The 26,909-nt window shown below is 38.0% G+C and overlaps 1 protein-coding gene across 1 annotated transcript in view; it reads right to left on the reverse strand.

Moving 5' to 3' along the window:
- dchs1a (dachsous cadherin-related 1a) overlaps positions 1-26,909 on the reverse strand; it is a 120,314-nt gene that overhangs the window by 16,368 nt on the left and 77,037 nt on the right. The window contains exons 3-9 of the mRNA XM_065280849.2: positions 11,964-12,152; positions 10,622-10,853; positions 7,878-8,114; positions 6,485-7,525; positions 4,021-4,208; positions 3,637-3,733; positions 2,766-2,923 (exon numbers count right to left, since the gene is read on the reverse strand). Of these exons, the coding sequence (XP_065136921.1) occupies positions 2,766-2,923; positions 3,637-3,733; positions 4,021-4,208; positions 6,485-7,525; positions 7,878-8,114; positions 10,622-10,853; positions 11,964-12,152 (2,142 nt within the window). The remainder of the gene's footprint in view (positions 1-2,765; positions 2,924-3,636; positions 3,734-4,020; positions 4,209-6,484; positions 7,526-7,877; positions 8,115-10,621; positions 10,854-11,963; positions 12,153-26,909) is intronic.

Below are 26,909 nucleotides of genomic sequence, written 5' to 3' on the forward strand. Positions count from 1 at the left end.
AAACGCAAATGTACGGAGCATTTAAACAATTAACTGACACACTGTAGCATTATTGTCAAATCAGCATATATATTTATGCTAATTTAACTTAAAAATTAAGTTAAACAATTTCAAGCTATTTTATAAACTATTCACAGGTCAAAACTAAAAATCGCAAAACCAAGTTGTATTAATTTCTCTCCTTCACACTTGTAAACATTGGAGCGGTAGTTTACCATACGTCATGCATGATTATGTAATACATAAAAGGGCGGATGCGCATCCTAAGGCTAGCGCAAAACGAAAAGTTGATTATTACATTTCTTTTTTTTTTGCGAAAATTACGATCATTTCGCTAGATAAGACCATTATGCCTCAGTTGGGATTGTTTAAAGCCCCTTGAAGCTGCAATTTGGACCGTTAGGCTCAATTGAAGTCCACTATATGAAGAAAAATCCTAGAATGTTTTCCTTAAAAAAACGTAATTTCTTGTCGACAGAAGAAAGAAAGACATAAACATCTTGGATGACATGGGGTGAGTAAATTATCAGGACATTTTCTTATAAAAGTGGAGGACATATATAATCATTCATATAATGTAATGAAACTTCACGAGTCCTGACGGCTAACAAAACCCAACTAATGCATCCAACATTTGTGTTTCCTTTTCACTTGGAATGAAAAGCAAAACTTTTTGGAGTCGTTAACAAGCTCGAACAACAAACCAACTTGCATTAATCAAAGTTAATTCGATGGGTCTTCGACTGCCAGAAAAAATAATACCAGATTAAAGTAAACATAATTAGAAATGGAAACTGTCAGAACATTCAAATTTTGCAAAGCAGCATATTATTAAAAACATGTACAAAATCCTTACTCAAAGGAACTTCAAAGTATAAGCACCAAACTTTCTAATATGGAAACATGGGTGGATTTTTTTAAACAGGTGGGACGTTTTCAGTTCCGTTTGCAACACATAGGTCACGGGTTTGATCCTGAATGTACTGTAAGTCGCTTTGAATAAAAATGCCTGCCAAATGTAAATTTCTGTAATCATGAAAGACTAAGGGGTGGTTTCCCAGAAGGGATTAGTTTACTGTAAACCAGGACTAGGCCTTTGTTTAATTATGAAATATAACTAGTTTTAACAAACATGCCTTACTAAAACATTATTTGTGTGCATTTTAAGGCAAAACAAAGGGTACTGGTGTATTTTAAGATATGTCGGTGCAAGTTGTTTTCAGTTTGGAAAGCTCTTACATTTATTTTAGTCTAGGACTAGTCTAATCCCTGTCCAGGATTGTCAGAGCACCAAGGTGAAAAAATAGAGATGGAGTTACAGACAAATGAAGGGCAAACATGTACAAATCCTCAGTACTTCATCATCTTATTATTGTAACTTATGCAATATACTTCAGTTTAAGCCTACTGAAAAAAAAATGGTTTGAAAATATAATGGTGGTGTACACACACAGGTGCTCATGAATAACCCATTACTTTACCATGTTGAAATCTTCATTATGCACGAGGATCATTAGTGTAATGGCACGGAATGATTTTAGGCCAAATCCGCTAATGTAACATAACAGGATAAAGAAGTAATTAATCCCACATTAAGAGGTAAATGGCACGTCAAGGCCCGTGCCAACAAACCATCACTGGGGCTTTTAAATACGAATTTCGTAAAAGTCTTGACAAAAAACAGTGTTTCATGTTAATCAGAAATCAATTAAGATCTTCTAATTTGTTTTGGCACATATGTGACGATATTAAATAGTCAGACGCCACAAATGTGTTTTCCATCCGTTTGCATGTAGAAATTTACAACCGTTGCTGTCGTTTGCGTCTGTTTCCACTACGTTCGACTCATTTGAGAAATATTAATTTGATCACCGGGGTATTTCACGAGAACTTTTCTGTTCTTCAAAGAGCTACTGAACTGTATAATGAGTCCTAGACTCTGACACGAAATAGCAGGGAGTCCAGCTGGCACTTCCAGCGCCGCAGCTGGGAGATGCCGCTCACTCCTACTTTAAATGTTTTACGCCCTAATATCACAGTTAAAATGTTGCAGACAACAACGGCCAGAAGGGGTAAAAAGTCAGAGCTGAGACATTCATCTTTTAGAGCATTTGAAATTACCCAGCTGAGAGTACTTTCCCGGCATTGCTTGCGGAAGGTTACAAGAATTGGACTGGGAGAGAAGAGCTGGCTATGGAAATTTGCAATGCAAGAATGCAAAGCTTGATTAGGCCAGCTAGATGATTCCATATTTCCTTAGTATGATGCTTAATCCACATGTAAACTTGATGCATTGCCTCGGAGAATCATTTTAAAGTTGCAAATTTTCATATAATGGTATTAAATCCATCATGTTGCATTTAATAAAAAGGTGACGAGTCGATTCATGTGGTGTACGGTGTTATTTTTAATGTATGATGAATCCAATTTCTGTTGTGGCCAAAGACCCCATATTCACTACAATTTTTGTAGTTTTCTTAGACATGGCTTATAAACGCACAAGATACATTTGTTAGAAAACTTGCTGGGAAAGAGGACAGAGCATTTTGCAGTCCAGAGGAAATAACAGCGTTCCATAAGTGAAGTTTTATTGCTCAGATGTGCAATCCATCATCTATCATTTAGTGGATTTGCATGATTTAGACTGGTTGTAGATATATCTCGCTACTCTTTCTGGTGTTGTGTTGTCAGGCAAGCAGCAAAATCTGGTTACTACATTAGAGGACAAGTGTGAATAAAGCCTGGCTTGGCCGATCAAGACTTACCTGTATTCTCAGTGCTGTGGTGGAGCTCCGAGCTGGTGAACCTCGATCGGAAGCCAGAATGGTGAAGGAGTACTCGGGTCGATCAGAGTGGCTCAGTGGGGAGGAAGACCGCAGCTCTCCGGTGTTAGGGTTTAGAGAGAAACGTTCTGCTCGGGGACCTGCATGAATGAAACACAATAAAAGACATTCTTAAAGATGCAGTCCGGCATTTTTCCTCTTTGTCGCCATCTGTGTTTAAAATCTGCAATTGCAGCTATTGCGGAATTATCAACTTAACGTGGGTTTTACATCGGCACGAAACAGTGCGGACGAACACAGTGTATTGAGGAGTGATAGTAAGGATGCACTACAGGATATTTTAAGTGTGTGCTGTAATATGATTCCATACATTGTGTTGTTGTTTGCACGTGATGCGATGCCAGTCAGTTAATACGCATTAACGGAAACACACGCATTAAAACATTGTTAAAAACAGAAGTTAACCATTCAGTCGATTGGCATCTGAAAACATCCTCACATGCAATATAACCCACTAGCCGGGTCTCCTTATTTATGTTTGCAGAAGTGACGTAATGACGCAAAGATGTGCTCAAATTTCCCACGGAAATCCACCAGTACCACTGGGATTAAAATTATTATTACAAGCTTACCGTTTTGAATCGAGCTAAGGCAAGCAGATAGTTTTGAACAATGTCTGGTTATGTATTTTCTAAAAAAATTTTTTTTTTATATATTTTTAAACCCAAATAAGTGCTGGACAGCAACTTTAAGTTGCACACTACTGTATGTTTTAACCAGGAGAGACAAATGAAAAAGTAGCGTGTTCATATACATTTTTGTCCTTAATTTATTAATTAGTGCATCTTTTTACCAGACATGGAGTAAAAGATAGTTCCATTTTCCCCCTCATCCGGATCTTTGGCATTGATGGTACCGAGCAGAAATCCAGGTGACTGACCTTCCAACACCTGCAAAGGTTTTAGTTTAGATTTTAGAAAAGACAAACATCACCCAGTAAGCAAATGCACATATTTTCTCCGTACATAGTTTTCCCTTCATTTCCTTTGATTCACTGTAGAATGAAAATTTTGATCTGGGAAAAATGCTCTTCATTTCCAGGTTCTTAAATCGTTAAATTCTCATCATCTCAGATCACAAATTTTGTGCCTTTGATCTTTCCGCTTATGAAAGTTTGATACCACAATCTGCATATCTATATATCTGGAGATGCAAAGGCTGATATTAGCTCTAATACCTGCAGTAAGAGCTCACTTCCTGTCTGAGTGTGGATAAAGGAGGGGGCGTTATCATTTTCATCCAGGACTGTGATGAAAGCAGTGCTGGTGGAGCTGCGTGGGGGGGTTCCACCATCCTGAGCCACTACTATGAGTTGGTAGCTGGACTGAAGTTCACGATCAAGGGATAGTCTTGTACTTATCTCCCCTTTTAAAGAATGAGACATAAGAAAGAAACTTTTACTATGCAGAGAAAAAGATGTTAACAGGTTATGTCCCAAATACATGCATCCTGTTGAACTGCTTTATACTACAGGGTTCCCAATTGAAATGTCAAATTCCCTGGCTTTCACTGACTAAAAAGCTGATTTTTTATGACTTGTCTGAGATGCTGTGAGCCTGAAAATGTAGTGTATACTATGAGTTTACAAATTTTTTTGCTTAACTCTTTCCCCGCCATTGACGAGTTGCATGAAAAAAACGTGAAAAAAATCTGATGATTACCCACTTACCCAACTTATAAAATTTTTTTTATTCATTTTATATTCTGTGAATGTTTTGATAATCGTTCTGAATCTGATCTCTAAAAAAATTCCTTCACAAAAATGCAATTATTTCAGCTTTTTGCTAAAATTTTGTATTTTTGAAGAAAAATATAGATAGGATGAATTTTTTTTTTCCCATTTTGTTTGTTAATTGTTTGTTTGAAAGAAGAGGTTCTGTTCTTTCATTTGATATATTTGTATGTTTATATATTTTTAGAAGAAACTTTTCTCGGAAAGCATTTTGTAAAACTTTTGTGAAAATCAAAACAAAAAATGTTGGCGGCAACTTTTCAAAAAAAAGGCTGGCGGGGAATAAGTTAAATGCGTGAACTGAATAAACAATGCCAATAAATGGCTGTTTAGATTCTAGTCTCACTTGAAATCAGTGGAGGCTTGGAACCGGAAATGGCAAATGACATGAAACAAGAATTTAAAGCGACAAACAAAATCCCTGATATTCCCTGACTTTGAATGTCTGGAATAGATGTTTCAAAATTCCATGACAGGGTTCCCACACCTTAGTTTACTACAAATTCGAAGGCCTTTAAAGGACTTTCGAGGTCCAATACCCTCAAATTCAAGGACTAAATGGAGGACACATTTCAAGTGAGGTTACATCATGTTACATTTTAAGATACATTGTTACTGTTCCCTTTCTAGGAGCTTAACGTCAAAGACAGGGTAACGCGGGAGCCAGGAAGTATATCGCTATCTGAAATATTGCCCAAGACGGCGTTACAGGGACGCAGGAAGTATTGCAAGGGAGATGCAGGGAACAACAGTTACATACGCAACCCGAGACGTTTTCATGTGTCAAACACAACGCAAAAAAGCATTTTGGTATGAATCAACATTCGCATACAGAAGATATAAGCATTTTAAGCGAACAGTTTAGCATGTGTGCTTAAAAAGTCAAGAATTTAATGATATTATCCTACACTACACAGGGAAAAATATGGATTTTTTTACCAGAAAACTTCTTGCATAAAATAGATTCAAGCACTTTCAATGACCTGTATCTATGTATGTATATTTTCAAAAACTTCCCAGGCCCTTGAAAATTCCCCTCAATATTCACAAACTTTCATGGATGTCAAGGACCTGTGGGAACCCTGCATGATATTCCAAAAAATCCATGACCTGTGGGAACCCTGATACTGAGGAAGGATCTAGATGGTCAACAAGTTGTAATTTTTAAAAACATAATTTTTTCAAGACCAAAAGTGAGAATGACAAAAAACATGTTTCTGTTATTGTGCATAATCCATAGGATTTTCTTAGAACTGTATGAGTTTTATGCAATTAATCTATCTATCTATTTAGCCTGATATTTAATAGGCCATCTATCAGGTATTCCGATGTGGGGTGTACTAAATGTCCATGTCAAGCCCTTTCAGTACCAATTTTCAGTCTTAATATTCGTCACATGGGCAAAAGTCATGATGGTTAACCTTTTCATGCCTTAGTCGGACTGTCTGCCATGCAGTATTTTTTAATTGATAGATTAATATATTTATTTAAGTGTCAAACACCATATGGTGCCCAGCCCGTATGGGCTTATTAGACACTACAGTAATAATTTCACAATTATCTCCAGATGCCCATAACATAACACAAAACGCTTCACAACACAATTAAACCACTAAAAATAAATAAACTACACATACAAACAAAATTGGCTTTTCATATGGGATACAAAATAGTTTGCCGCCGATACCAGACCTTTTCTATGAATTTTGCCAAAGAAAGACATAATTTTCAAACAGCCAACATAACATTTCCCCTTCACATTTCCAAAATACATCAGGATTTTTAACTGAGCTGATTCAAACAGAGAATTCCTTAAATGACAATATAAAGGACAATAAAAAACAAAATGAAATTCATCTTCCACAACCTGAAGATCACAAAATGTACATAAAAAGTATGCAAAGCTCACCTGTGTAAGAGTTGATCTGAAAGTGGCGATCCAGATGGACCAGGCGGTAGCTCAGTCGACCGTTAAGACCAGCGTCTCTGTCGCTGGCAGACACCCTACCGAAACCAGTCCCTGCCGGCAGGTTTTCATGCACTGCCAAGAACGCCCTGTCCTGGGTAAACCGCGGTGAGTTGTCATTTTCATCCATTACGGACACACGTACAGTGGCGCTACCCGTCTTCTTCATTTGCCCGAAGCCTGATGAAGCCAGCACTGTGAGAAGGTACATTTCTTTGGCTTCTCTGTCTAAGGAGCTTTTCACAAACAGCCAGCCGCTATCAGACACAATGCCAAACCCTGCAGCGTCGCCATCTGGATGCAAGTGGTACGCTAGCGGAGCAGAAGATGTAGACGGCACTCCGCTGATAACGCTGCCATCTCTGTTTACAGCTCGCACTTGCAGGAAACGAGTGTTAAGCGGTGTGCTTTCCTTTAGCTCTACTCTATACGTTAAGCTATCGAACACAGGTCCTTGGTTGTTCTCGGCCTGTACGTGGACGACCAGCGTGAACGTAGAGCTCAGCTGAGGAGCTCCACTGTCTTTGGCAATGACCTGCAGGTCGTAGCGAGGCATGGTGTCGTATGACAAACTCCTAATTAGACGGATATATCCGCTGTTGCGATCAATGCTGAAGGTTCTCTGGGCACTGCTGGTGAACAGGTCAAAACTCAACAGACCATTTGATCCAGAGTCACGGTCTTCGGCTAGCACTTTGTACACCACTGTACCCATCCTGGTGTTTTCAGGTAGAATCAATGACTCGGATGAAGAGGGCAAAAAGAAGGGGGCGTTGTCGTTGATGTCCACCACTGTAATGCGTACCCGAGTCTGGCCAAAGGCTGGTGGGTTACCGCAGTGCGCCTGAACCTCCAGATTTAAGCTCGGTTGGGCCTCGTGATCCAGAGGCAAGCTTGTTCTCAAAGCACCCGTCTCAGGATCCACTGTGAAATAGCCAGTCGAGTCACCCGAGCTTATAGTGTAGGAGATATCCTTCGAGACACCTGAGAACAAAAAGGCAAATGGCCAGAGACACATCAATTCACAGCTGATACAAATCTGAGCTATTTCTGAACAGGACCGGGCGCTTGAACAATCCAAAGCAAGGGTGATCTATGTATCCCATAACAGAATCTATGATTAATTTATATTGTAAATGAGGTGTGTAAAGTGGTTCTGTGCCTATTTGTACAAGTGGTGCACTGTGAAGAAAATAGCCAGATGCCGTCTTTCAGCACACGTTGGTGTGACTGATATATGTGGGTAGGCGCTGCAGTCTAGTTTGTGTGTTTAAACAGGTCAAATGGGGATGTAGTGGCCAAAGGAGGGGGGACACAAAACCTCAGCATCACCCACCGTTCTTAGTGCTGGCCCGCACAATGCCAACTTGTGTTCCACGCAGGGCATCCTCAGAGACCACAAAGAAGTACTGAGCTTGCTCGAATACAGGAGGTGCGACCAGTCCTGCCACAATGCTGATGTTGACCCTGGCATTGGCTGGAGCGGTAAGACCACCACCATCTTGTGCTGAGATCAACATAGTGATGACTGAGTTTGCCTTTCCATGTAGAGCACGCGACAGTGAGATCACGCCTGGGAAAACACAGAGAAAAATAAACATTTCCAGAGGTGAATTGAAACACATAGTTACTTAGGAATTAAAAACATTTTATTGAATAACGAGGTACTAAGATTGAGTGACAACACAGAGGACTTAATAAAAGATAATAAATCTATCCAAATCTATGATTACAATATACATTATTTAAAAATAATTAACTACTTAAAGGGGACATTTCACAAAACTTTTTTAAAAGGCACAATAAATCTTTGGTGTTCCGAGAGTACATGTGCAGACCTGCCAACCTTGGAATTTTTTTTTGAGTACACTAGCATCGGCCGAAAGGACAGAACACAGGTTTTTAACATATAATTTAACACATGCACGCGCACATGCACGCACACACACCTCTTGGTAACTTTCAAGGTAACATGCTGCACATTGCACTCACTTTTTTCCCCATCCTGCCATAATCTGCTTTAAAAATAATTATAAATGTGAATAAAATCATGTTTAACTAAATATGCCTTACATGGTGATTAATAACATTATTAATGTTAAATACTGTATTCTCCAAAGTTTAGCATGTCTGCACAAACACTGTTAAAAGTGATATTACTGTTAAATAGTGGGAGATGGTTAACCCACAAATGACATTCTGTTATCATTTACTCAACCTCATATTGTGTCTAACCTTCATGATTTCTTTCTGAGTAAAACACACACAAAAAAAATTGAGAAAAAAATTGTTGTTTTTCCCTGACTAGCAAAAAATACAATGGAGTGGGGACCAGACACTGTGGTTATCAACACTCTTTAAAATAACTTGTGTATCACACAATAAAGAAACTCATAAATGTTTGGATGGTCTGTTCTGTTATGTAAACTATGACTGAATTAAATGTTTTAAGTTAACTATCCCTTTAAGACAGTATTTTAGAGTTAACACTGCTTTAAATTCAACCATAAATGTGACAGTAGTGCTGTTAACTGTATGTCTGTCTGTAATTTATTGTAGCTTTGTTTACAGTGCAGTACAATACGGCATAGGCACCTATCACATGGGTCCTCGAGACACGAGATATTCTCCATTTATAAAACTTTATTTGATGTGGTTTGTATATGACGTTTTATTTTATTGACAATTATCAAGAGCGCGTTATTTCAGAACGCATTTAATCCGCTTCACTCGGATGTCAGGTGGATTCCCTTCACTGAGAGTGAACTTTCCGTTTTTATTTGACTAAAACTGGATGCTCTCCCCATGGTAAAATCATTGTACTTTTTCTTAAGCGCTCAATTATAAATGATGCTCATTTACAAATCAGAAGTAATGTTAGCGCATCTTGCGGTCAAGTGCACGTTATGAAACGGAGCCCGCGCGACCGTCGACTTCAAAGGATTAAGCTAATGCATTATTTCATTATTTGCACATCCCTGACCAGTTTACCTTAGCGGGTCAGACGTCTTGACTCTCCGTTGAAAAAGATTGTCAGAAACTGCGGGTGGAGGAAGGAGATCACGCTGGATTTTGTGATTCCATCGATAGCAGCCTCTTGTTACTGATTGGCCATACGACTTGTCAATCATCCCCACTTTCTATGTGGTGGATGAGCCCAGTGCTATGATTGGACATATTTTTTCTTTTTTCTGTTGCTTCTTTTGAGTACTCCGCGCGGCAAAGGGCGTCATCAGGTTTTTGCGTAGTTTAGAGCAGTGGTTCCCAAACTTTTTCAGCGTGTGGCCCCCCTTGTGTAGGGTGCATTCCTTCGCGGCCCCCCCAAAGAAAATTTGTGACAAAAAACTGTTCTAAAACTCAACATTTTAATAAAAAAACATTAAATTATACGAAAAAGTAGTGCTTTTGGTTAGTAGCCTTATTTTTTTAGGTTTAATTACACAGAATTCATGATAAATTAATGTATTTCATAAAATTTCATAAAACTGGGGCCCCCCTGGCACCATCTCGCGGCCCCCCTGGGGGCCCCGGCCCCCAGTTTGAAAACCACTGGTTTAGAGTGACAAATCGTACCACCGTATTTTGAGGTCAAAATGAGTACCTGCTACGCAAAATGCGTACAGGTTGGCAGGTCTGCATGTGATGTTTTAGCTCAAAATGTTAAATGTTAAAAATGCCACTTTGTAGGTGTGAGCAAAAATGCTGTTTTGAGTGTGTCTTTTAACATGCAAATGATGGTGTTTTGTTGAAATTGAAGCTCAATTGTACTGTCAATTAGTTTTTCTCACTCTTTCTGCACTAAATGGAGTGCCGTGGTTGGATAGTGCAGATTAAGTAATGGTATTATCCCCTTCTGACATCACAAGGGGAGCTAAATTTCAATGACCTATTTTTTCACATGCTTGCAGAGAATGGTTTACCAAAACTAAGTTACTGGGTTGATCTTTTTCAGACTTTCTAGTTTGATAGAAGCACTGGTGACCAAATTATAGCATTTAAACATGGAAAAAGTCAGATTTTCATGATATGTCCCCTTTAATATTGTGACTTGTCTGTGCAAGGGGGGCCAAAAAATCTCACCGGTATCCTTGTTAAGGGTAAAGAAAGGTGAGCTCCCACCAGCCGCCGTACGGTACGTAACCCTGCCGTTCTCTTCGGCGTCTGGGTCGTGAGCAGTGACCCTCAAGACGGAGGTTCCCGGCGTGCTCTGCGTGCTCAAGCTGACCGCATAACTGAGAGGGTAGAATGCTGGTCGATTGTCATTTACATCTATCAGGTCCACCCGTACGTAGGCAACTGAACTCAGTCCTCCCTAGAAAAACATGCAGCATATATCCAAAATAAGTTAGTGTACAGTTGCTCAGATAGCTAGATCTTTATGGAGAACTTTAAACAACATGAATCATGTGGCATCTTCTGTCAATGTAATTTAACCCCCCCCCCCAAAAAAAAAAACTTCCCCAAAATAAATCTTGGATAAATGTCTTAAAGGGACACTCCACTTTTTTTGAAAATATGCTCATTTTCCAGTTCCCTTAGAGTTAAACATTTGATTTTTATCGTTTTGGAATTCATTCAGCTGATCTCCGGGTCTGGCTGTAGCACTTTTAGCATAGCTTAGCACAATCCATTGAATCTGATTAGACCATTAGCATCGCTCCAAAAAATAGCCAGAGAGTTTCGATATTTTTCCTATTTAAAACTTGACTCTTCTGTAGTTACATCGTGTACTAAGACTGACAGAAAATGAAAACTTATTTTGTAGCACGATGCTAATGGTCTAATCAGATTCAAAGGATTATGCTAAGCTATGCTAAAAGTGGTACAGCCAGACCCAGAGATCAGCTGAATGGATTCCAAAACTGTAAAAATCAAACCCTTAACTCAAAGGAAGCTGGAAAATTAGCATATTTTCAAAAAAAGTGTAGTGCCCCTTGTAGAAACTGAAAAATATGACCAATTAGCTAACATAGGGGCAAAGATGTTTAGTGAATAGGTAGATCATATGCCAATCTGCAGACCGGACAGTGTGCACATGGTATACAGTCCTTGCCGCCAAACATCTTGCTCATGCGGCGTCCCATATGGAGCAAGCCCCACGTCGGGAAAAGCTAATTAAATATAACAATCTGTTGCTCTTTAAGGCCCAGCTGCCCCTGACTGCTTTAATGTGTCCGCAGCAATTTCCTTATATTATAATCCCATATAACTGTGGGTTTGTGGCATGGGATGCTAAGATGCTACTAAGATAAAACAGCATCAAATTGTGCATATCTGCATAATTACTTTAGCAAATCAAGCACTAAAACATGCCAACAGCATGCGAACATGATGCAATTACTAGATGCTATTGATTCTTAGTAAATGTACCCCTTTACCAGATGCTGAGGGATGTGATGTTTGAAAATCAGTCAATATTTACCCCATCCACTGCTGTGACAGCAAAGTCATAGCTGGCTGGACCTTGGTCACGGTCCAAGCTGGTGGTAGTACAGATCTGCCCATTGTCTTTGTCAACAGTGAACTGAGACGGAGTTACGGTGCCTGGACCAGAGCCCAAAGAGTAGGAGATGGAGCCAAAAGACCCACCATCTGCATCAGTGGCTGACACCTGGAATATAAGAAGATACATTAGATTGGAGTAAAGCTTAGCCAAACGTCCCACAGAGTTAAAGAGATGGAGAGAAGTTTTTGGAAAAATGGTTTAAGGCTTATATTGTAAACCCTTGTGATTGCACTGAACAGGAATACGGCCAACAATAAGAGTAATACATAACTGAATATATATGTATAATTGCACACTTTTCTATACTATACAACTAATATATATTAACATTTCTTTTTGTTGAAGTAAATGCTTTTATACACTAAATAATGTCAGGAATATTTTCTATACAGTATACCAAATTGCAAACCACCCACCTACTTTCTGACCCAAAAAACCTGTGGCTTTACTGAACAAACCACACCTCATTTATCTGACTTGAGCCAAAGCCCTGTGCATATTTAAACCCTGTAGCACATGGAGCAGTGTGGACGTAAACAGAGAGCGTCTGGAGACCTCTGCTGCTCTTAAGTTTAGATCACAAAGGCCAAGTGAACAAAAACTACTGGCTGCTAGTGAACATAAGGACTTTCACAGACATATATTAACAGTCTGTATCCAAGAGATGAAGTTAGACAGATAAATAGTTGGGGAGAGAGGTCCACAGCAACCTTTTGCCTTACTTGCCAATGGCAAGAACTGCCAGCTACTGTATGAATAATTCTTAGCCGCACTTAACTGAATGTTATTTCAATGACAAAGTAAATAGTGAGCCATTTTATTTGTATTGCATATCCATATATCTAGTCACTGACAGAATTTAGGGTTCCCACTATAAGCCATATGTCAAATTCCCTGACTTTTCCCTGACAAAAAAGGTGAATTTTCATGACCTGTGTCTGAGATGCCTTGAGCCAGAAAATGTAGTGTACACTGTGAGTTTATAATTATTTTTGCTTAAAGGAAAACACCATCGTTTAACAATATTTTACTATGTTCTTACCTCAACTTAGATTAATTAATACATATCTATCTTTATTCAATGCATGCACTTAAGCTTTGTATAGCAGTCGTGAATGTGTTAGCATTTAGCCTAGCCCCATTCATTCCTTAGGATCCAAACAGGGATGAATTTAGAAGCCACCAAACACTTCCATGTTTTCCCTATTTAAAGACTGTTACATGAGTAGTTACATGAGTTAGTATGGTGGCACAAAATAAAACGTGGTGATTTTCAAGCAGATAAAAAATGAGATGATGTTACTATGACCGAAGTCGAAGTGCTGCAAACTAAGTGCTCTTCCGCCATACAATATAGTTTTCATTTTTTATCAGCTTTAAAATCGTCACGTTTTATTTTGTGCCACCATACTTACTCGTGTGACTACTTATGTAACAGTCTTTAAATGGGGAAAACATGGAAGTGTTTGGCTTCTAAATTTATCCCTGTTTGGATCCTAAGGAATGAATGGGGCTAGGCTAAATGCTAACACATTCACGACGCACTGTACAAAGATTAAGTGCACGCATTGAAAGAAGATAGGAATGTATTAATTTGTCTAAGTTGAGGTAAGAACAAAGTAAAATATTGAAAACTGTGGTGTTTTCCTTTAAATGCATGAAATTAATAAACAATGCCAATAAATGGCTGTTTAGATTGTAATCACACTTGAAATCAGTGGAGGCTTGGACCCGGAAAAGGCATTCCTTATGTCACAACTTAAGTGGATTAGATTTTGATAAATGCAAACTAAAATTTAAAGCAACAAACAAACACATGAAATTCCATGACTTAGACAAAAAATATAAATTTGCCTGACTTTTAATGTCTGGAATAGGCCTTTCAAAATTCCATGATATTCCAAAAAATCCATGACTCGTGGGAACCCTGAGATTTATGCTGTATATGAGATGAGCCAGTCACAGAACTTAAAACATCATAAAGACACATCATGACTTTGTTACTAACATTTTTATTTGGGTGACTTAATGAAGGAAAATTCTGTATTTCCACATAGACTTTTGGTGAGGAGAAACTTTTCAAAAGTTGCAGCAGCAGACTTTGATTTAGACCATTACACTGCAGTTTCCTTATAAACTCATACGCCAACAGTCATGTACCTTTTTAAGCCAATTTTTATGTGCATTTGGCACTTGCCGATAAAATGCAAAATGTGGCAAATTTGGTTCCTGTATAGAGGTGACGACTTTCTAGGCAAAATTTAAAAGCCACTCTGCAAATCCCTAAAGAAAAATAGCTTTTTTTCATCTCACACAGCTTCTTACTCATGAAATATGAAGGAAAAGTACTGGCATGTCTGACATTTACCAGCTGCTAAAACAACATAACACCCCTGCCATTAACCGCCTGCAGTGAACAGCACAAAGCCTGATGACATAGACATAACGGCACTAGACCTGGAGATCGGCCTGAAAAAAAGTTCAACAATCGCCACTAAGACAAGAAATCCCAGTTCAAAGCAGAAAGACATTTCAACATTTCAACCCCTCTAACGAAACGCGAATACAACTAAGGAAGATCGGGGAGGGCATTAAATATAAAATATAAAAACACTACCTATCCTTATTCTCCACATGCTAGCGTGACAAAAGTTGGACGCTTGAGGCTTTAATGTCGAGAGCTTGGAGTAACAAACCATTGAGGGACTGAACAGCGGTTTGACCAAGGCTCTGCTTTACGGACAAAACCATTTTCCATGAAGACCTGGCTTAAGCAGGAAGACTGGGAAATGTCTGAGCACTTGTGGGTATCAATGTAGTCCAACTTTAGCGTTCCGGAGCGGCACTGTAGGATAAACATTTCCTCTTGGTCAGAGAGCTGTTCATAGCAGAATACATTAAGACGTATGAAGGAAGGAAACATTTTAGTCACAATAAAAAATTATGTATTTATTGTTGCACTCAACAAGCCATAACCAAAACATCTGTCAGACTGAATATACATTACTTGTTTATAATAGGAGAGTGGGAAAAATGAGCTAAATGGCATTAGGCACTCAAACGCTTCAAAGGTACAAAACTAAAACCAGAAATGGGATTGAATTTCTTTTCCATCTCTCCAACAAAAAAGATTTAAATATATCAGCTTCTAAATGTGGGGAGAAGCCCAAGCTCATAATTTCTGAACTACGTCTGAATACGTGGTGATATGGTAGTAATCATGTTGACTGACTGTCTTTTCAGCAGTTTGTGGGTCATGAAGGGGCATCGAAAGTGCATTCATGTACACATAACACACAGAGAAGCTGAGGGATTTAGGGATGTACAGTACTGTTTAAGAGGTGCCTTTCTTTGCCAGTACAAAACAGTTCATAAGAAGTTTAGAGGGACCTCAATTTTGACTGGGCTATAAGTGGGTCACAATGTGCTTGGACTGCAGTTGCACCGCTTTCTCGAAATCTCAACTAAATCCTGCGTGATTTACTTCACTATAAGTCACGAAAATACATGAGCACAGACACGCCAACAGCCAAAACTCTGATCCCACAAAAACAACAACCTTATTGTAAAAGTATAAAAAATGAATAATTTCTTTTAATTACATGACATTTTTCTTACAGCGATACTTCAGTGAAAAATGAAAATTACCCCATGATTATTGCCCTCTAGACATCCGAGGTACATAAGTATATTTTATAGAAAAAATACATATCTAAATAGTTATTAACTATAATAACTAGCTTCCTGTAGCAGCCAATGCGAATTATGCATATGATACAGTGACTATAGACTCTCGTGGATTGTGAGTAGGTTTAGCTAAAGATAGGGATAACTCAATCTCTTATATCTTATATCGAAATCATCTGCCATTTTCTGTAAAATCCTTGGTTTAGACTTTTTATTTGTGACTGGCGTTGTTTTGGTCTTTCCTTTGTGTCTCCATGTTCATATGCTTCGTCCAGCGCTAAAATTCTCTGGAGAATGTGCATTGGCCGCTACTTGTTTAGCTGATATATTTTTAAATATTAATATTTTCCCACAGAATCGCACAAGTAAAGTTCTAGCAAAAGAGCCTTTGTCATTTCTATGTCAGTATTGCCATCAAACAGAATTGCAAATATAATGTAGAAAATAAAAATGTTTCTACACGGTTGCCAGGAAACTCTTCTGGATCAAATATGAACAAGCACACTGTTAAATGGATAGTTCACCCAAAAATGAAAATTCTGTCATCATTTTCTCATCCTTATGTTGTTCTAAATCTGCATGAATTAATTTTTTTCTGATGAACACAAAAGAAAACATTTTGATAAATGATGGTAACCCCACCACTGATAGTAACCATTGACTTCCAAAGTAGGAAACAAATACAATGGAATTCAATGGCTACCATCAACTGTGTGCTTATCTTTATTTATCAAAACATATTCTACATAATTTATCACAATACTTTCATAATATTTGTTTTTCCTACTATGGAAGTCAATGGTTATGGCAGCTTTGTACTTGCCATCATTTATCAAAATATCTTCTTTTGTGCTTATCAAAATAAAAATAAAAACTCAGGTAAAAATACAGGTTTAGAACAACATGAGGGTGAGTAAATGATGACCGAATTTAAATTTTTGGGTGAACTGTCCCTTTAATCCAATAACTTTGTCTACACTAACCTAAAGGATTATTAGGAACACCTGTATAATTTCTCATTAATGCAATTATCTAATCAACCAATCACATGGCAGTTGCTCAAATGCATTTATGGGTGTGGTCCTGGTTAAGACAATCTCCTGAACTCCAAACTGAATGTCAGAATGGGAAAGAAAGGTGATTTAAGGAATTTTTAGTGTGGCATGGTTGTTGGTGCCAGACTGGCTGGTCTTAGTATTTCACAATCTGCTCAGTTACTGGGATTTTCACGCACAACCATTTTTACAAAGAATGGTGTGAAAAGGGAAAAACATCCAGTATGCGGCAGTCCTGTGGGCGAAAATACCTTGTTGATGTAGAGGTCAGAGGAGAATGGGCCGACTGATTCAAGCTGAAAGAAGAGGAACTTTGACTGAAAAAACCACGCGGTATGCAGCAAAGCATTTGTGAAGCCACAACACGCACAACCTTGAGGCGGATGAGCTACAACAGCAGAAGACCCCACCGGGTACCACTCATTTCCACTACAAATAGGAAAAAGAGGTTACAATTTGCACAAGCTCATAATTGACAGAATTGGACAGTTGAAGACTGGAAAAATGTTGCCTGGTCTGATGAGTCTCGATTTCTGTTGAGACATTCAGATGGTAGAGTCAGAATTTGGCGTAAACAGAATAAGAACATGGATCCATCATGCCTTGTTACCACTGTGCAGGCTGGTGGTGTAATGGTGTGGGGGATGTTTTCTAGGCACACTTTAGGCCCCTTAGTGCCAATTGGGCATCGTTTAAATGCCACGGCCTACCTGAGCATTGTTTCGATCCATGTCCATCCCTTAATGTCCACCATGTACCCATCCTCTGATGGCTACTTCCAGCAGGATAATGCACCACATGTCACAAAGCTTGAATTATTTCAAATTGGTTTCATGAACATGACAATGAGTTCACTGTACTAAAATGGCCCCCACAGTCACCAGATCTCAACCCAATGGAGCATCTTTGGGATTTGGTGGACCGGGAGCTTCGTGCCCTGGATGTGCATCCCACACATTTGCATCAACTGCAAGATGCTATCCTATCAATATAGGCCAACATTTCTAAAGAATGCTTTCAGCACCTTGTTGAATCAATGCCACGTGGAAATAAGGTAGTTCTGAAGGCGAAAGGGGGTCAAACACAGTATTAGTATTAGGTGTTCCTAATAATCCTTTAGGTGAGTGTATATCTGACCCAAACATGAGTTGCAACAGCTTAGCATTTATTAGGTTGAATTTGCCATACAAACAGATAGCCCTGTCCCATACTCACACCAGTGAGTATCAAGCAACACTTAAAAAAACTTTCTTCACAATAATGGCATAGAAGAACCATTTCTGGCTGAATGGTTCCATAAAGAACCTTTAGCACTTAAGTACTTCACATTTTTCAACTGAGAAACACTTTTCTTACAGTATATTACACCTACATACTTCTATGGGATATGAGAAAGTGTGGAGATTTATTTAGGGTGTGAAAATGAAACAAATGTGAGAGATTGGACACGTTCCGGGGACTGTTCCCCTGTCTCACCGATCTCAATGTGTGAAAGATGCGAGCCGCCCCGGTAAACCGAGCGAGACATTGGCTAGGCAAACTGTTGCTGTAGTACAAGCCAAAGGAATCCAACAGAACATCGTGGAGTCTTGTGGTTCACCCTCCATTTCTCTTGACTCCTCTTTTGAGGAGAAAAAGAAACATTCAAGTAAGCGAATACAAGATTAATATGGAGAAAGAATAAGATTGTCCAGTACTTGTTAGGTTTTGCTCATGCATTGGATCTTGTTTCAGTGCACTGGGTTCTCTCAAGGCTACACAGCTCATTTAGTGGCTAATGTACAACTGAGAGATTTGACTGATGCTTTCCTAAGAGGTTTCACTGTGTACGACAATGAAGGTTTTGATTCGCTTACTGACCACCTTGGAATGAGAACGGCAAACCTTTTTGTCTGCTAAACGTCTGTCAACAAACCGCTGACTAAAGGTCACCAAGGGTTTTGTTTGCTGACAAATTACAAGTGTTTAGTTTCAATACATGAAGTATGATCATTAAAATCATAATGCGAGTTGGTAAAATCATATCAAACTGACCTCCTTAGTACACCTTGCTTAATGTACAGAAATTGCCTTTTCTTTTTTAATTTTGTGGCAGCTTTCCTCTTCCTTAACTATTCAAACTAATTATCTGCAGTAAACCATCTACCTTAGACAAACAAAACATTTAATTCAAAAAGTTAATTTATCATCCAAAAGAAAAAAAAAAACAATCAGAGAATTAGACTGTTTGACAAACATAAGCCATCAATAAACACACAACCAAAGCTATTACATCACCAAAAAATTAACAGTATAAAAGAGCTGAACTTGACACTAAAGTCACAAGCTGCGTTTTCATTTAAGATTTGCGCAAAACTATTAAAGCATTATTTTTAAAATGTCAACAAAAAACTATTGACGACGGCGTTTGCATTAACCAATGTTATGCAACTTAAACATAATTTTGTTCTCTTGCAATAAGTCATTCCAAAAACCATGGCGTCGGGTGTGTTCGACTTCACATGGCTCCACGCAGACCAACATGTGGATGACATCAAAATACCGCAAGAACGTCTTGAAAGCATACAGAGCAATCGAAACCAAAAAACGGTATTTTGATGTCATGCGCTTGTCGATTTTTGTGATGCCGCATTAGGTCGACAGCGCCATATTTTGAAGAATGATCATGTGACTTTTACGCATGCTAGGTGACCTGTAAAATCCATTGCAGTTTTGCAATATTTTTCTTGGTCAAAGTGCCTGAAAAACCACCTAACCCCAGCATAAAAAATGGGGTTAGCATATTTGAGTTTATGTGAAATTGCAGTGTTTCCATTTTCAATTTGCGCAATTTGGTGGGTAATGAAAACGCAGCTCAAGAAATGATGATGATGAGGACACAAACATACAGTAAAGTGGTGGCTTAGCTTGACTAACACACAGCATTATCTCACGTAAAACAAAAGTTTGAATGTCTCGCATTCTCTGTTGGTAATGACAGAGTTTCAACTAAAAACAATGGTGATTTTTATTTAACTCTTCAGAAAGCTCCACAAATAGCAATTGTGGTTTAGTGGGGAAACTATAAAAGGCTAAAACAAAACAAGACGGGAGCGAACAATGGTTAAATGAATAGTTGATCCAAAAAGTGAAAAACAACATAATAAAATCTGTAATTTAGTGTGAGGTATGAAATACCATAGTAGAAACAAAAAAGTGTGTTTTGAAGAAACATAATAATCCTAATATAATAAGCTTGAGTTGACATGAAAAAACCAACAATAAATAACAATAGGCTTACCAATAGCAGGGAAACGCACAAAAGGAAACAAAGTTAACACCTCACATACTGTAAAACTTGAAGACTAAGAACAATATATTGCTGTATACATTGCATTATACAGTAATTTGTTGCTGTATGTAAGCCATAGGGATCACTTGTATTTTACTAAATTAACAACTAAAAAAGTTGGATTAATAAACAAACACACTCAGGCAAAATTAAGTTTCTACTCAAGTAACATTTGACTGCCAGCAATGATAAGTAAATAATCATTTGCAACTGAATAATTTAAATGTAATATGGAGTAGTGTACAACTTATGTACATATAGATAAACTTAATATTACGTGTGAGAAAAGTTTAAATTATTTCTCTTTTATAAGCCGAAATATGGCTTTTGCATTTTCAATCTGGTGCTGTATCTTATTCCATTCCATATCAGGACAGATAAGAGATCAAACGAAAAACAGCACATTCTTTTCATACAGGGATAAGCACGGACCAAGCCAAGCACGCCATAAACACGTTACACTCCCAATAATTTCAATACAGCATTTTATTGAAGCTATCATTCACATCTTATGACTTCATACAGACGAAAAGAGCACACTGATGGACAATTCACAAACCTGCAGGAAGACATACATAAAAACAGACCGATGAATAAAATGCAAACATGAAAGAAAGCTCTGAATGAAAGTGAACTCAAAGAGATGCACGGAAGTCCAAAGAGATGTATGGGACTGAGAGACACCGTTGAAAAGTTAGGGATGGATAGAGATGGATATAGGCATATTTAAATATATCTGTACAAAGAAATACAGTACTATGAGTTGTTACAGCTGTTTCTTTCTTTCTCTCTCTTTCCTGGCATCACTTCACAGACATATAAAGTATAGAGAGATACCTCCTACTATCTACTAGCCTTTTCGACCGATGGCTAAAGGGAAAGCTACACATGTCTATGTCATTACAGCTACACAAATGAAAAATTTGACATGAAGACCTCAATTTCATTTGGCGTATTGAGTGCATAGGTGTAAATTTTTACAGTTTTTAGTAGGAATGCACCAATGTAATCCGGCAGATAAACACATTTTTTTCTTATCGGGCATCTGCAACATGCCATGAATTTTAAAAAAAAGTGCATAAAAAACTAATGCGCATAACTGAGTTGGATACATTTCTTATCTGATAACAAAACATGCACATGAACTGCAATGGAAACACATTTACTGAATAAACTCATTAATGCGCTTCCAAAAAGTCATGTGATTTACTCATTCTGAAATGCCTTGTCCAAAGCTAACAAATCAAAGTTGTACGGTATAATGACCTGCCACAATTGTCTTATGTGGCTGCATTCCCAAACAGCAGGCTTCCTCCATCTTCGAATGCAAGATGACATGAATGCGTTTATTGCCCTTCGTCTGTGCATTTTCTTAGACGGTATTTTGTTATAGACAAAAAAGACCACAGTGGTTTCTCCTAGTGCAGCAAATCTTCTATTTTTCTTTTTGACATTTGCCATCAGTATATGAGGAAGTGACGCATTTGTGCTTTTCGACTTCGTAAATGTAAATATGGTAGCAATATTACAGTTTTGCACACAAGTTTAATTCACTATTGACAACAAACTTGCAGTTTGTACGCTGTACACTTTTAGAATCTCACAATATAATACTTTAAGACAGAGTAAAAAACTAAACGGTATTTAACTGTATCGGTAGATGTCATTTCAAGTACCGTATTTTCTGGACTACAAGTCGCCCCGAAGTATAAGTCGCATCAGTCAAAAATGCGTTTTGAAGAGGAAAAAACATATGTAAGTCTGGACTTTACGTCGCATTTATTTAGAAAATAATAATTTTACAAAATCCAAGCAGAGGAACAGAATCAAGTTATTCAACTAAACAATAGCACAGAACAGCAGGCTAAATAAGTGTCCGTACATGTTAAAGTATAACATAAACAGTTATTTACACAATACACAATAGCATACAGAACATACCTCGGACGCTGAATAGGCTAAATTAACACGACAAGCAAAATCAAGTACAAAAAGGTCCTGAAGTCATTCCACATCACTGAATCCATTGAATTATAAATAAATACAGGAACAGCATAGAGCGGACTCTCGCGGCTGTAGATGCTAATGGTTTTTCTTGGTTCATATGAAATAATTTTGATGTATAAGTCCGACCTGACTATAAGTTCCAGGACCAGCCAAAATATGAAAGACGTGCGACTTTTAGTTCGGAAAATACGGTAATTGAATATTAGTATTGGCACAGAAATTTGTATCGGTGAATCCACAGTTTTTACTTTTGTCAATATTTTAGTAAAACTTTTTGTTATAATATTAAAATTTGTCCATTTTACTAAAAATTCTAGTTAAATAAAATGACTTGACATTTAAAAAATTGGCCAACAGTGTACGCAAAAGTTGTAGCTCTACTCATGTTGTCTTATTTAGCACAATCTTGCTATTTATCAATAAGTTTCACCTATTGCATCCAAAAATAACACAAGCACATCTTCCAATATGCAACGACTCTGTCTGACCAGCCTACAGCTTTATCATAAACTGCCCCTAGATTCAGTGCAGGTGAATCAGTAATATATTCACTGCCAAGAATTGCTCAAAGATCACCAAAGTATGTGCATTTAGACAAAATGCCAAATAACATAACACAGGCAGGCACGTATTATGAAACACACCAGATGCATTCTCTCCATACTTAAGTTTTTATGACACCCTTTTAAGTGGCTGGCAAAGCCCCAAAGGTCACCGTGACCTGCATCTACTGCAGCAATACACCACAGAACAAACTGTCGATGGGCTCAATATGGCGGTGTCCGTATTAGCACACACCACTTCTGCATATTTGCTTTGAGAAATGGATTAGTATGACATCATCAGGGCTCCTTCGCATATGTGAAGTATGTGGCATACTCCAGATGTCCGTTAAAAGGGACCCGCGGTACAATGAGATGTCTGTAAACCATCATATACATGTCGAGATTACTGAGAGTCCTAATTAGTTCTTTTTATCCGAAAACTGCACTGATACAAGCAGCCCGCCAAGACGGGATCATCAAGTCCTTCACATAATTGTGTAACTTCAAAACAAAGAAAAGGACTTTGACCAAATGCTACAATAAGGAGATGCACAAATAAAAAATAATAGATGCCGAAGTATAAGGAAATAGAAATGTTTTGGATAAAATACTGATTATTAATAGTTACTGCAAAAACTGTGGACTTAAAGCCATAATTCAGAGAAAGCAATGTGTCAAAAATGAGAGTTAAGCTATTTTTTCTCTGTCAAGGCATATCTAAAAATCCCTTGGAGACTCCAAAAGGCCACTTGGTATCCAAAAGCAGGGTAGGGGTTCAAAGAACAGTCTAAAACAAACTGGTCAGGTTCATGTTTCACGTTTTTTATCATATGCAAACCTGATAGTGTACTGACTGTAGTACAGTAGTCCACTGTAATTTATGTCAGGTCCTCTATGGTGTAAAGGCATGAACATTGCATGCAAACACAACAGGACTGGATAACCTTTGAAAGGTGTTGGTTTCTGAAATAACGCAGACTTGAGCTTTTCATCCCTGGCCTCGTCTGTGACCTGGACTGGATGCAGCAGGTACTTTCAGCTGGGGTAAGGTGCAGATTTTTGGCAGGAGATCAGACGAGGGGCAATTCAGTATAAAACCGACTAATGACACCAGGAGGACCAGTGTAGAGGAACTATATGGTTTCCCTTTTCTCTCATGTCTCTATAACCGTGAGTGTTTGTCTTTCATCTGGCCCCTGCAGCTGGAGGTGATTAAGGCCTCAAACTATGTACAGAGAGAAGCGATAGGTTGGAGATCTCCAAGAGGAGAAACAGAGACAGTGGGGTTGATGGCTGTAAGAGGAGTTACAGGCTCAAGCGGACGTACTGTAGGGATAAGAATAATTTGATATGGTTTTAGAGAAAGATATTTGCATTTATATATTTTATATGTATTTACACATTTGGGAGATGTTTTAATGCAAAGTGACTTACAGTGCATTCAACCTACACATATTTTTATTAGTTTGTATGTCTTTTTCTGAGAATCAAACCCATGACTGTTGCTCAATTCCCTACCAGCTGAGCTATAAAATGCTTAGTATGCAACATAAATGAATTCAAATTTGTTGACTCTTGTGTAAAACTATATCATCTTTTTCCATAAACTTAAAATGCATTACTACATCTACAATACGAAATAGCTTTATATGAATTACTCTTACTGTATAAGCGGGATATCCCGAGATGGTTTAACAGCTGTGTCTTCTAGCAGTGACCTCTGCAAGGTCAATTTAAGCTCAAAGTGAGCAGGAAGTCAAAACTCAGACCTGTGCCACCTCTGACAAATTCGGCCCATGAGAATGTATGGACCGAATATTTCTTATGGTCATTTTAACTGGAACAATAAACATGCCAGAAGCTCCTCCGGAAATGTAAGCGGTGCGACCCCTTGCACTGACCCCATAACACCTCGCGTGTTTCTCTGTAAAAGCGCTCTGAGATTCGGCCGCGATTGCTGTCACTTCCTCTCTGTTTGTTTTTGAAATGCCAAGTGAAGACACGGCTCTCTTCCGCTGTAACATCTGGGTGATTCTCGTGACATTAGACTTATGAGGGGTCATGAAACATTTTGATAAAAAAGAGTATCAAAATAAGAAGCATACAGTTACAAACATCTCTTCTTGTACATTCTCTTTGCACATGATTTCAAATGACATCATACAAAAAAAATCTGTAGTTTTTTCCACATTGAAGGAGAAAATTTTCATTACTGCAACGTGTCCATGACTGGATTTGGGTTCTTTGACATGGAAAATTTATAATTAAAAAAATTGAAAAAAATAAAAAGCTTCAGTGCATGTTATACTATAAACATGACTGGATTTGGGTTCTTTGACATGGAAAATTTATAATTAAAAAAATTGAAAAAATAAAAAGCTTTACCAAACACCACATGTTTACAGAAACATGTGGTGTTTGGTGATCATTGGTAAATGTAGAGACAATAATGAGGAATATAAATGTGTCCAAGACCAATTTTTTCATCCTCCCATCCTCAATGAACTAACATTTTCAACAAAAAAATTGTTAGAGGGGACATACTTGACTGTGACACTCAAGATGGCTACCAGGTAAGCAGTTTTTCTCTTTTTACTTTTTAGTTCTCATTACCGAAACATGAGTTTGTAAATGCATATATTCAATTTAATATCATGTTGCGGTAATGATAATTTTTGATAATGATAATCTAAAAAAATTAAATAATTCTATAGGAAATATTTTTTAAATCCTCTAAAAATAATGCTTATAGTAAGTTCACACCTTAATCTTATATGTGCAAAAAAAATTTGGCTTCAATGGCTTTATAAAAATTCTGATGCTGGACACCTTCTAAATCTGGATTTCGTGAGAATACCCATCTGCGTATAAAATCCTGATTATTTCAGAAGATAAAGGATTGACAAAATTACATGAGGTCTTTATATCACGTGAGTTCATAATAAAAAAAATTTTTTTTAAGCATTTCTATAAAAACCTTTTATTTAATAATACCTGAGTGCTCCTTCAAACATTATTTTATTGAAAAAGAAATTCTGTACACCTATAGTATTCTCACTATATGTTTGTAATATCTAGCCTCCAATGAGTTAAAAATCAGAGGAGAAAAGAAAAAAAAACAATGAACACAGCATACAGTTTGTAGCTGAGACTGCGTTTGCGAGACACGTGTTCTGTGGTAACCTCTTTAAAAAGCCAGGCATGAGATCACAGTGGTGACAGGCCGCTGGACGAATGAGATGTTGGCTTTAACGGTGAGCTTACTCCATCAGCGGGTCAGTTTTTGAGAGCGACGGTGTTGACTGATCCCAGCGTGACTTAGCTGTGAGCTAAGAGATCTATCTTATGCTGGGGGAACACCAAACCTCACGACTTTCCTGTTTGAACATCCTAGAACTGATCTTGGCAGTCTATTGCCTGGTTTGTGGAAGAGTACAACATTTTTATTTTTCGTAAAAATGTCTTTAAGCACCTTGCTAAAGAGCTCTTGAGGCATTCAAATTTCTAACCTACAATTATGAGGCCAGGCCTTTAAAGCTTAACTAAACCCCTGGTCAGAGCCTGACTCCACCCACTGCAATATTTGAAAAATGCAGAAAAAGTGGGCAGATCCCAACGGAGATAGAGGGGACGAACTAAGCTCTTACCAAGTGTGTGGTGAGATCGTAACAAGGGCGTGGTGAGCTTGAACCTGCTTACGTCACGAGTCATTTCTTGGACCCAACATCCAATAGGAAAATTCAACTGCAGTAGCCACCGTTCAACCTCAAGAGGGCAGCACTCAGACGTTTTTACACCATATATTGTAGTATTGAAACACTTTATATCCAAATGTCAAAAAACTTACTAAAATCAATGAACAGCACTAATAAAGCATCATTCTTACAGATCATTAACTAAAAAAAGTTGGTTTGGGGTTTAGTTACTCTTTAACCACACTCTCAGAACAAGGTACAATAGCTTTCACTAGGACGGTACCTTTTAAAAAGGTCTTAAAATGTACCATCTTGGTTAGGATATGAACCTTTGACGTACCAATATGAACCCAGTTACTTCTGTATTTTTTGTACCTTTTATACTGAGAGTGCAGTATACCACTATCAAATCATTTCAAGCAGATTCAGGTCTATTGCGGTCTATAAATATTTGATATATTTAAGACACCTTCAGACCATCGCTGCTACTGTAGTTGTAAAGCCCATGGATTCTGACTGAATCCATATGAATTGAGCTGAGA

This window comes from Paramisgurnus dabryanus, chromosome 8, assembly GCF_030506205.2.
Source record: "Paramisgurnus dabryanus chromosome 8, PD_genome_1.1, whole genome shotgun sequence".
In the NCBI taxonomy this organism is placed as follows: domain Eukaryota; kingdom Metazoa; phylum Chordata; class Actinopteri; order Cypriniformes; family Cobitidae; genus Paramisgurnus; species Paramisgurnus dabryanus.